Source organism: Helianthus annuus, chromosome 3, assembly GCF_002127325.2.
Source record: "Helianthus annuus cultivar XRQ/B chromosome 3, HanXRQr2.0-SUNRISE, whole genome shotgun sequence".
NCBI lineage: Eukaryota > Viridiplantae > Streptophyta > Magnoliopsida > Asterales > Asteraceae > Helianthus > Helianthus annuus.
The window spans coordinates 44217970-44231322 of record NC_035435.2 but is presented as its reverse complement, the minus strand read 5'-3'; the positions used below and the strand labels follow the sequence as shown (position 1 = coordinate 44231322).

Here is a 13353-nt window from a genome sequence, read left to right as displayed (position 1 = left end):
GCTTGATTTACCTTTAATTTTGATAGGTCTCCTCCAAAGTTTCATGATATTACATTGTCCCAATAAATTTGTGATGCTATTGCTCTCCTTGTGATGGACCAGATCAATTAGGCCTGCTTATAATTAATGGAAATGACTACTGGGAGAGACTTGAAAAGATTTATGAGTTTGGTGTTTGAGCACGTCGGGAGACTTTTCTGTTCGGAGTTTGAAGTATAGGATACAAACATATAATAAGGAGGTTCCCGAGCAGGTATTTGTTTGGAATAATTGGACACCTAAAAAAGTTGGTTTGGTCGGGTGGATAGCCTTAGTCGAGAGACTCCCAACGAAGGTGGCACTTAACGCAACAGTCATCCGAACACAGTCAAACTGCTACGTTCTCTGCAGCGATTCCCCAGAACCATGTGAACATATTTTCGTTTCATGTCAGTTCGCTCAAATAGTTTGGTCCGTAATTACTCACTAGTGCAAAGGCCCGGTTGCATTTATTTTCAGTCTTAAAGATTTGCTGGAATATCATAATATTGTCCAAGGGTCTGCAAAAAAGAAAAAGGCGATTTATGCGGTGTCCCTTATCTACCTCTGGAGCGTTTGGCGAATGAGGAACAAGATGGTTTTTAATCAAAGTCAATTGTCGGTGCAGAAGGTAGTTGAGGAGATCAAGAACATTAGTTAGCTGTGGGTAAAAATAGATCGAAGGAGGTGAGTTTAACTTGGGCGGCCTGGAACAATTTTGATGTATTTCCAGTGTATTATTCTGTTTGTTTTTTGCTGTATGAGTTTTCCTTCTGTTGGTGGATGTAATTGTGGTGTAGCACCATGCTAAATGTTATGAATAATTTTATATAAGTAGCATCTACAAATTTAGATCAACAAGAGTTGCAATTCATACGCTTTGAGATTAAAGGCATTATACATTTATATGTGTTTCGAAGTTTACACTCACATGATTCATTTTTATATCCTTAAAGTGTTTTTTCATAGTTTACTCTTACATGCTTCATTATTCTCTCTTCAAGTAAATCACATTTATTTACAATCATACCATAATAATGCACATGTGCATTAGTTTGCCAATACACCATAATCCATGTTTAATTATTAACCCTTTTCTTTTTTTATCATTAAACATTAAACAAACAATTGGTTTATTACATAAGTTACTTATATTTTCATACATCATGTAATCCTGCACATGTGCATTATGTTGCCAACCATCTTCCTGCACATGTGCATTATGTTGCCAACGATCACAAATAAACTGTTAACCATCAGTACATAATGTTATGCACATGTGCATCACATTACCAATGCCCCGTAATCATCACCGAATAAATGTTGAACAAGTGCGTAAACACGCCATATACCTTATTATTAATTAGAATGTTATATGTTTTACTTTTTATGTATACATGAACAATTACAAGTGTTGTACATTCTACACTACAGTAACAACTACAACTATTGTACATTCTACACCTAATGGCACGCTATATTGGATACCCTATGTTGAATATGTTGAATCTGAATACAACCATATAGTCATCAGTATCAACCGTCGTCGTTACCGTTGATCTTGCCAACTTCTTGTTCTTTACCGCACGCACTTTGTCACCTCCTTTTTTTATGTTTCATCACGTAACCTCCTTTTTTGAGGTTTCATCACGAGTTCGCTTAATCGCCCGCCTTTTTTGTGTTTATTTCTTCTTGCGCACCTGCGTGCATTATGTTGCCAACCATCTGTAATCATCAAAAAAATAAACTGTTAACCAACATTACATAATTATGCACATGTGCATCACATTATTAACACTGAATAATCATCAATAATAAACATTAAACAAATAACTGTTATTTTTTACATTCATTACTTTTATTTTCATATATTACATAATCATGCACATGTGCATTATGTTGATACCAATCCATGATCATCACAAATAAACTGTTAACCATCAGTACATAATGTTACGCACATGTGCATCACATTACCAACGCCCCGTAATCATCACCGAATAAATGTTGAACACGTGCGTAAACACGCCATATACCTTATTAATTAGAATGTTATATGTTTTACTTTTTATGTATACATGAACAATTACAAGTGTTGTACATTATAAACTACAGGAACAATTACAACTATTGTACATTCTAGACCTAATGGCACGCTATATTGGATACCTTATGTTGAATCTGAATACAACCATATGGTCATCAGTATCAACAGTCGCAGTTACCGTTGATCTTGCCAACTTCTTGTTCTTTACCGCACGCACTCCGTCACCTCCTTTTTTGTGTTTCGTCACGTAACCTCCTTTTTTTGAGGTTTCATCACGAGTTCGCTTAATTGCCTGCCTTTTTTGTGTTTATTTCTTCTTACGCACTTGCACGATATATTTAATGTGTTTACATAAATGATATCATTTAACATGAATTTAATAAAGGGATGCACATGTGCATAAACTCCCATCTGGATCATCAAACATTAGTCAACCTTTTTTACCTTTTTGTTTAACCGTCGTGTAATCATATTCCATTCCATCCGACATTTTAATTGACCAATCAACCCTTGGTTTCAAAAAAAGAAATAAACATAACTTATCAATGAATATGTGCGTTAACATTAACTTTATCATCACCATATACAATATGCACATGTGCATCAACATAAACGACCTTATTAATATATTCTGGCAATTATGCACATGTGCATAGTGCATAATTATGCACATGTACATCAGCATGAATGACCTTAATAACCCATTCTGTCAAAGTATACAGATGTACATAACTATGCACATTTACATCCATATGCATACCCTTATTAACTTAATCTAGCAAACCATACATATGTGCATAACTATGCACATGTGCATTAACATGACTCACCTTATCAGCATGCTTGCTTTAATAATAAACCTTAACCTGTACCAAATTAAAATTCGTAAGCTTGCTTCAATAATAAACCTTAACCTGTACCAAATCAAAATTCGTATTATCACTAACCATATATAACATTAATCATTAACAAATCTATTATGGTAAGATATGCACATGTGCATAACTATACATATGTACACCTAATACCGACGACGATTGATTCCCGACGATACCGTCGTAGTGACACACTCATTGAACCATTTATTCTTATAATCACGTTGGCACGTTGCCCTAATTACGAACGGATTAAAAATCCACAATGTTTGCCTAATTATTATGTTCCTAATATAGATTATACGACTAATTTTGAACGAATTTGGGGAACTAACCTCGATTACATGACCAAATATGAAAGATCTGCTGGTAAAATCTCAAATCTGAGATAAAATCTCAATCTAGATGCTTCGATATGGTGAATTGATGATGGCTAACTGATGATGTATTCGAGACGATTATGTAACCGATTGCAATCAACGATGATGATGGCGAACTGAAGATGTATTCGAGAAGATTATGTAATCGATTGTAATCGACGAATTGTTGAGATAATCAGGTTGAGAAATGTGGAAAAATTTGGATGTGATCGAGTTCTGAGTGTAGAGTTCTGAGTGTTTATTAAGTGTAATTTAATTTATGTTTGAAGTCCGATAGTGGAGGCAGATATTTTAAAAGTTGTTTGGTATTTACAAAATTGCCCCCTGTTCACATTGGTTCTCGCGGTTCTCGCAATAAGGGTGGTTCTCGCATGAACTCTACCCTATATATATATATATATATATATATATATATATATATATATATATAGGATAAGAGTTAGCCAGAAAGTCCAAATTTTCTAAAAAGTGTAAAAAGTCATAAAACACCATAACGTCAACCATAAAACACACCAAAAACCCACAAATAATATGATGAAGATTACTAAAACATCATGTATGTGGGTTTTGGGTTGTGTTTTAGATGTTAAGGCTCTGATTGTGGAATGACAAATATTATTGTGTTTTATGTTGTTTAGCATTGTGTGTTTTATATTCATAGTTCTACGATGGTGTGTTTGAAGTTTTTATGGACTATTAGAGTTTGAATATGGTGTTTTAGTAATATTCATTCTATTATTTGTGAGTTTTAGGTGTGTTTTATGCCTGAAATTATTGTGTTTTATGACTTTTTACACTTTTTAGGAAAAACACACTTTCCGTAGGATCCCCACTCTATATATATATATATATATATAGGGGATGATTCAAATGAAAACCACTTTTATCGCGAAAACTCGAAAACTAACTAAAAAAAGCCTAAAAAACACACCAAATTTTTTTTTCAATTTTTTTATAAAAAATCGCAGGCTTTTTTATATAAAAAAATTTCAAAAAAAAAAATTGTATTACACATGTGTATGTGTACTACACATGTGCACTACAAATTTTTTTTTTTTTTTTGAAATTTTTTTTTATATACTAAAAGTGGCGAGAATCGGTATGCAAAAAAATGGTATGTTTTTTTGGCTTTTTAGTTAGTTTTCGAGTTAACTAGTGGTTTTCATTTGAACCTTCCCCTATATATATATATATATATATAGTGGAGAACTCAAATGACAATGGTCTCCTCATCCAACGGCTCTGATCTGTTCGCTTTTTAGTTCGTTTTTTTGGCTTTTTAGCAGTTATTTTAAATCAGGTTTTAGATTTTTATTAATTAAAAAAATCCTTTAAAACCTAGATCATGGTCTCCTCATCCAACGGCTCTGATCTGTTCGTTTTTGTTCACAAAATAACAATGTTCACTCTTGATCCCCACCCGATATATATATATATATATATATATTCAGATCAGGCATATAATTCAAACATGATTCTCCTACTTTAATGAGGCATACATATTTCTAGTATGATTTTAACATTCATCCATGGTATACATACACTCTATTTATCAACCATACAAAACAAATAAGGTCATGTAAACTTCCACATTTATCATGGATCCAAACTACAGACTTTCTGAACCATCTGACATACCGCACGAATCTAAGACTCGGCGTGTATGCACTGGCAGTTGACCCGAGAGAAGGCTTTTCCTGGACTTCTACGAATTTCACCAACCCAAAAGTCAAAATTATGTGAATTAACAAGCATTTCTAACATGTATAATTATGCATGATGACCAGATCAAAGACCACTTGGAGAGCCGATTTACTTGTTATCCGATGCCTGTATGTTGTGGCGTTTAAAAAACTCTCTAAATCCGTATGTGCTGACATCAAAGTTGTACTGGAAATCACATCAAAGAAATCATATACACTGTTAGTACAACCCTACACTAAACAATATCAAAACAAATAATTCCCTGCACATATACATCTGGACTGGACACAGGCATGAAAAGAAAGTTCGAATTACACATACACCGATGTGTGTGTGCATCACGTACATACGTATGTATGCATGATGTATACGCATATACACACATACATAAGCATGTCACATATATATATGCATATGTATACAGTATGCATACTAACATTTCTGGAAGGAAACTGAACACTGAAAAAGCAGTTACTAGAGTTCTATGCAATTAATGCGGTAAAATATCGGATATCGGTCAAGGACCGATATTTGAGATATATCGGTGAGATATCGGTGGGATACCGGTAATTTTAATATAATGCAGAATTTATATATATAGCAACTTAACACTGTTAATTCAGTGATATATCGGTTATATCGTCAATATCGTCGATATTACCGGTACCAATATTTTGACCGATATTTGAGACCGATATTTTACTAGGGGACTGATATTTTACTAGGGGACCGATATATCACCGATATTAACTGCATAGCTAGAGTTTATATGATCTTCTCAAATCTTCTGCTAAAATAACATCCATGAGGAGTTTGGGTTAAATATAAAATATAAAATAATAGTAATTTAAAAAAATAATCACAGAATACCCTATTTATCTCTTTTAATACTACACAAAAATGACCTATACTTTTTTATTAAAAAAAGCCAAAACTGGAGGGGCCCACCTTGGCCACAAGGAAACTAAATTACAATTCTAAATTCCCTAGAAAATTCTCCAGACAGACATCCAAAATCATCAAAGTGTATTACCTAAACTTTGATCTCTGTAAATTAATGAGAGATTACCACAAAACCATATAAACAGATATCCTAACCCAGATTTGGCTTTTTTGGGGAGAAAGTATCACTGACTAGCAACAAAGTTAGCATGTATACGCAAGTGTTTATACACACGTGTACGTGTACAAACACGTTTATGTGTGTGCACAAAGAAACACATACATACGCATGTCACATGCATGTGTATATAGTATGCATACTAACGTTTCGAAGAAAGTTGATTAAACTGAACACTGAAGAAGCATTTACTAGTGTTTTTTTTTTTTTTTAAATCTTATCAGACCTCCGAAAATAACATCTATGAAGTGTTTAAATTAATTAGCAAATAATAGGAACTTAGAAAATATTTACAAAATACCCTATATACCCTACTTATCTTTTTTAATACCACAAAAAAATGACCTGTATTTTATATTAAAAAATTAAACGTCCCCACCAAAGCTGCTTCGTGTCACATGACGCGATGGGAACACCGTTGTAGGCCCACCCTGGCCATATGGCAACTATTTAATATTCTAAATCCCTAGAAAATTCTCTAATTTTCCATACAGATCAAATCAAAGTAATTAAAAAATCAATGAGAGACCAGTAGACCACCACAAAAGCAAATAAACATATATCCGAACCCAGATTTGGCTTTTATTGGGGCAAGTATCACTGAATAGCAACACACTTAGCATGTTGGTCTTTTTTGGTAATTATATCAAATCCCAATAACCTCCTAAAGGGGTAATTATACATTTTCTGAAAGGGGCTACTTTGGTAATTTCGGCCCGTATCGAGTTTTAGGCCATGTTGTCAAGAACGGTTTAGGTTTATTATTATGAGCCCACCGGCCCATTAGGGGATACATGATCCACTGTTTGAGAAAAACCCAGAGAAGTACAGAACAGGAAGATTGGGATCTGTTTGTTTGATCCGCAGGTACTTGATGTTGTTAGGTTAGGTTGCCTTTGGCAAAGAACGTTGCTTAGTTACAACATCATCAAAGAAGAGTCTGATGATGCTTTGATTTGCAATGTTATCCATTTCAATCATAGATCGGGTGCATCATGTCATGCTGCCTCATGTAAGAAAGTGATGCAGAATTTCAGATTAACGTATGGTAGATGATAAAAGACTTGACATAGTATATATGGCTTAGCCACAGCCCATAGATTAGAATATATGGCGACTGTATAAGCGAACAAAGAACTCATGTATTTGAAAAGAGTTGGACAAAGAAACACAGAATGAGAGTTTTCTACACTGAGACAACAAAAGTGTCATCTTGCAAAATCCAGTGTTCCACCAGCAGGACGAAAACATTCAGATGAAATATCAGTTTTAACAGAGAATTGGTGAGTGTTGGTAGATTGCCATTAGGAATGATCATTTGCACAAAAATCCTATAGTACAGAAGAGTATGATTCCAATGAAAGTCGACTCTCCCAATGTTGATCTCATGTAAGTTGACATTCTAGTGAGACAATGGTTGACTTTCCAGAAGGCTGATCCATGTGGACCATCACGGTGTTTTGGTTTGGAGCTTCTCGTATTTGGAATATTGAGTTTTGGGACTTTCAAACATATCAAATCATTTTGTCAAATAGTGTTGATAATTTGCCAAAAAAAATACATTTTTTTCGTTTTACAGCTAACCTGAAAACCGAACAACCCAATCCGAGCTAACCCAAACCCAACCAACCGAAACTTTAAATGGGTCGGTTATTGGGTCACTTTTTCCAAGCCAAAAACCCGAACAACCCAACCCGAAAAACCCGATGAACACCCCTAGGGGGCAGTGGTGCAAGACTAATGGTGGGAACTGGGAAGAACAAAGATGGTGGGTTGCCAGTGGTGTAGGTGACCAAAGAAGGGTTGCCGTATTTGCATGTATGTTTTTTAAATTTTGCGAATTATAAAATAGGTAACTATTGTTTTAGCCAATGGCCTCTTGGTCTAGTGGCATCTGGTGCTTATCCCCATCAAAGTGGTGCGGATTCAAGCCCCACAAAGTGGGCATCAGGTGGATTTTAGGAGTAATCTCACCGTTCAAAAAAATGGTAACTATTGTTTTGCTTTTATTTACATTTAGACATGCTAATGTCGTGTCAGTTTTTTTACAAATGCGAGAAACCAGCAAACTCCGTGGGTTTGTTATCACAAAAACGCCTTAACATTCTTCATATGGAAAATATGATTAAACTAAAGAAGTTAAAATAACTCACAGGTAAAACCTTCACAGCGTACTTTGTAACATTCGGATCAGCCGCCCTTCCTTGATTATTGGTCTGTACCAAATCAATTAATGTCAGTAAGAATGTACATCTGTTACAACTTACACAACACCGTAAAGAAGAGCATAAAAACTTACTTGTTCGGGGCTATGAAACATTTCTATGAATGGATAATCCTTCTTTTGTCGTGTCATACAGAATCCAATATATTTTGGACACTCCACCTGAAACACATAATCAAATAACCAGCAAATCATGAAAATTTAATCATGGTTACAAAAACATTATTCTTGCAAAGTTATAATTAGAATATATATATGTAAAACAATTATAAACCACAACTGAATAAGCAAGCATGTTGAAATTGCCACTTCTAGTTTTTAGTATAATTCATTTGCAATGAATTGAAAATATTATATCATGAGACCAACTTACGCGCATAAATTTAATTTGAGGATAAAACTCGGCAGCGGCTTCCTCCAAAACTTTGTCAAGATGTTTAGTATAATTACTCCTGCAACATAAGCAATCCCATTAAATTAAGTATTCGTTACAGATAATGCATGTGTAAAAAAATAGCTAGCAAGGATATGTAAGGTATACTTGATGGTGAATGCAACAATCACTGGGTGACCTTGATGTAAAAGATGAATAAATTCACGCTCTGAAGTAAAATGGATAACCCTTGATGGCCCAAGATCCTTTGGATATCCAGTATAATACCTTTAAGATAATAATATCAAATTTGCAATACAATACAATACAATATCAGAGACAATAAACAACTTTAGAACAATAATAATGTAACACATACTTGCAGGTGGAACGGAGATTAATCATCATTTTGTCAAAGAAAGAATGCTCCTCCATCTATATCTGTAGAAATTACAAAAGATAAATACTTTTAAACACACGGTAATGACAAAATTTTATCATCATAGTTTCCTTTGTGGTTAATACATGCAAAACTGATAATAAAATGCATCATCGGAAAGCTATATTTTCTCCAAGTAATTGATGAGAATAACCAAGTGCATCAATGGATTTTAAGCACAATGAAGACACTGAGCTTGTTCATGAACATATGAGCAATAAAGAAATTCCATCAGCAAATCAAAATGTTTATTTCATAACATGCTAAAATACCAGCAAAATACCAAACAAGCGGTACACCAACAGAGAAGTATCAAGGGTAAATTGATTACAATTGTATTATCAGGTGAAACGGAAACCGTTAGCAGCAATAACATGAGTATTCCACTTACAGACAAAAGAAGGATACACAACTGAAATTCCATGGTATTCAGCTTTTGAATATATACATACATATATATAAATGAAAAGAGTATTCTTATAAGATTAAATGATTTCTCTCTAAAATTAACTAATTCCCCTAATTTCTCTTCCTCGTAACAAGTTACGTACACGTGTACATGCGATCATTAAGGTGAGCCTACATGTATATGTTTATAATATATGAATACACATAAACTTATCGACGCATATCATCATCATCATCATCATACTCAGTAAATCACACCAATAGCAAAGCTAAGGTAGGGTATGAGGAGGGTAAGATGTAGACAGTCTTACCTCTACCCCGTAGGAATAGAGAGGCTGCTTCCAGAGAGACCCCTGGCTCGATATCAATTCAAGCACATTCACATAACCAAGAAAAGTCACACTAGAATCTTACACAAACACACAAGTAAATGAATGTTCCAGATTGATTCGAGCAGTTCTCCCACTATATACCGTTTAGGGTTTAGGGCCACCCACTATATGCGTATATGTATATGTGTGTGTATATATATATATGGGTATGTTTGGCATGGAGCTTTTAGGAGCTTCTAGCTTTAAGCTTTTAAGAAAAAGCTCCTAGTCAATAAAAACCCCTGTTTGGTTGAAGGAGCTTAAAGCTTTTAGGTTTAGAGCTTGAAGCTTTTGGTTGAACGCTCCGAGCTTGAAGCTTTTGGTTGAACGCTCCTACTAGTAGCGTTTAGAAGGAGCTACAAGCTTTTAGGGAAAAATGACTATTTTAACCTCTAAAGATAACAAACTTTTTAATGCACAGGTTTTTTAAATTTTTAATTATGTCCATTTTGGTCATTCATCCATTTTATTAAAAGCTCCAGCTACTCTGCCAAACACCAAATATATCTAAAAAGCTACAGCTACCAGCTACCAGCTTCCAGCCACCAGTTATTTTTGCCAAACATACCCTATGTGTGTGTATGTATATGTAGAGGTACTTAACCTAAAAAACGTAGGAAATGGAGTCAACAAACTCTAATTGAACTCATTCCAGCTGCATTGGAAACGGTTTGTCGAACCCTAACCCCTTAACCTAAACCGTAAAAAGTTTAACTTGTAGGGTTTAGCCGCTTAGGGCTTTAGCTTTTAAGGTTTATAGTTTAGATTTGAGGGTTTAGTTTTATAGTTTAGAATTAGGTTTTAGGGTATAGAGTTAGGGCCTTAGGGGTTAGGGTTTCTGGTTAGAAGTCCACTGGAATCAGTTGAATCGTTTAACCTGGTTTCCTACGTTTCTTAGGTCATGGACGTTGTGTATTAGAACCTTCCTGTATATGTATATGCATCAAAGCTACAAGTAAACCCAGTTGTTGTTGTTGTTGTATTGCAGAAAAGTCTACTTAGATAAATATCTATGAGCAACGATAGAAACCTATTTCATTCTCTTCTTCGTCGCCAATTATTATTCTGACAAAATTGAAATCGAAATTGTTGATTTGGAATAAGAAAACTAAGAATCCATTTCAATCACACAATCGAATTAACAGATTATCAAAACTAACAGTTTTACCTTGATAAGAAAGAAGATTACAGCTCGATTGCAAGAGAACAAAGCTGATCCTACCTACAAGATGATGACTGCTGCTTGCTGCGTTGGAGATTTGGGGTTACTTTTGAACGTACTTTACTTTCTCACCAAAATGTATGTTGTTTCAATTCAATTTATTATTTTTAGAGAAAAATGCAATTTGCGTTTGTATGGTTTGTGTGAAACATAACGTAAGCCCCTAAATTCATTTTTTGGTTTTTTGAGCCTTTTAGCTTATGAATTCATAATACTTTAAGTCCCTCTATTAGTGTGCCGTCAGTTTGACTGTTTGAGCCAGGAGTAAGACCGTCTTTTGGCATATGTTAATAACACTTTGCGTCCATATGGTATGAGTGAAATATCAACCTGAGCCCCTAAATCATTTCTTGTTTTTTTGTTAAGAAATCATTGATTTAATAAATCAAATTAACTCTTTTTAAATAAATGCAATCTAATAATTAACTCTTTTTTAATAAATGCAATCTAATAATTAAATGTATACTATATATAACAAATTATTAAAGCCTAAATTGTATATTAAATGTAAACTTTTAATACATACAATACAGAGACAAAACGTTACAGACTCGATCACAAAAGACCGTAACATACAATACAGAGACAAGCAATTGTGGATCTTTACTGACGGGTGCACTTCGGAATGTAGCAGATATGAATGAATATAACCCCAGTGGTAGATATGTAATTAGCGAGCTCTGAAATTTCAAGGAAAATCGAAGAGCTACACTGGGGTTATATTCATTCATATCAATCACTTCTTTATGTGCACCGCACAATCTTCTAGGAGATTGTCAAGTGTTCTCGCCTTCGTAGTTGGTGTTTTGCGTATCTTTACATCCGCAGCCATTCTGTACAATATTTTCACAAAAAACATCACAAACAAACCTGAACAAAGCAAAACAAATCAACCCTCTGCTTTTTCAAAGCAAAACAAACATGAAGAACCCTCTGTTTTCACAAGCAATACAAACATGAAGAACCCAAAATACCCAAATAACTGATTATCATCGAATCAAACACATTCAAATGACCAATAAACACATTCTGTTTTTTCAAAGCAAAACAAACATGAAGAACCCAAAATACCCAAATAACTAACTGATTATCATCGAATCAAACCAAAACCAAAAATCAAAATGAGGAACACATTCAAATCATCGAATCAAACCAAAAATACCCAAATAACACATTCAAATCATCGAATCAAACCAAAAATCAATATGAGGAACACATCAATCTGAAACTGATCCGATCAGTTCTTTTTAAACATAAATTAAAACACACAAGTATCATAGTTTCAATAAACAAGCACACAAGTATCATAGTTTCAATAAACAAACAACCTAGATCTGTACTCTAATCAGCCAAATGATCACATGAGATCTGAAACTATAGAATCAAACAAAACCAAACCTCTGTTTTGAAGATGAACCTGATGAAGATGAAGATGATCTGTTCGCTGAAGATGAAGATGATATGTTCAGCGATGAAGATGTTGGTCTGTTCAGCGACGAAGATGTGTCAGCGATGTCGATTGTCACACCCCAACTGATGGCGGAATCATCGGGGCAAGGCACTGAGCGAAACGAATTGTCCAGAAGTTTCCATAACAATTATTATTACTATTCAATTTATATAATACGTCCCATACCGTACCTTAAATAGCAAACAAATTATTACAGATAACATCAAGTCAAATATTCTGTTCCGACAACTCAGATTTTAAATATAAAAATTGTTCAAATACTTCTAGAGACTCGATCTGCAAGATCTACAGACAACTATGCTCTAGACGCTTATTCTAGCCTCGCTTCCCTAGCAAGAATGCATCTTAAACACCTGTCACATACGTTAAAATAAAGTCAATACATATAATGTAAAGGTGAGCATACAAGTTTGATATAGCATATAGAGTTCGAAATAGTTTACGCATAACCAGCACGTACACAGAGGAAACGAAGCATGTTAATTATCGACATGGATCTATCGATACCAATGACTGCCGGTTGACTGTCCGAGACAGTTCGCAATACATGATTACCACCATAATCCATGCAAGTAATTGTCCTTAAAAACCCCCGTGTGAACGGGTGCTGAGTCCAAACTATAGTACTACGTCGTTAAGGCAGGTAGACAGCATTCCACGTGTAAACATAACAACAAGCATTCATTTAGTCACGTAATACA

At 34.4% G+C, this 13353-nt stretch overlaps 1 protein-coding gene across 4 annotated transcripts; it reads right to left on the bottom strand.

The window, feature by feature from the left end:
- Nucleotides 1-4781: 4781 nt before the first annotated feature.
- On the bottom strand, nucleotides 4782-11345 carry LOC110929080. 4 transcript variants are annotated; one of them, XM_035988325.1, is made up of 8 exons: nucleotides 11128-11345; nucleotides 10990-11024; nucleotides 9121-9182; nucleotides 8910-9029; nucleotides 8742-8820; nucleotides 8444-8530; nucleotides 8298-8360; nucleotides 4782-5210 (listed from the first exon to the last, which is right to left on the bottom strand). In XM_035988325.1, exons 3-8 carry the CDS (start codon nucleotides 9174-9176, stop codon nucleotides 5133-5135), a joined length of 483 nt encoding a protein of 160 aa, XP_035844218.1. In that variant the 5' UTR covers nucleotides 9177-9182; nucleotides 10990-11024; nucleotides 11128-11345; the 3' UTR covers nucleotides 4782-5132. The 4 variants fall into 4 exon arrangements, with proteins under 4 accessions (XP_035844218.1, XP_035844217.1, XP_022027890.1 ...); XM_035988324.1 differs by lacking the exon at nucleotides 10990-11024 and adding an exon at nucleotides 9900-9941 and having other exon boundaries at nucleotides 11128-11271; XM_022172198.2 differs by lacking the exon at nucleotides 10990-11024 and having other exon boundaries at nucleotides 11128-11282.
- Between the last annotated feature and the right edge of the window lie 2008 nt (nucleotides 11346-13353).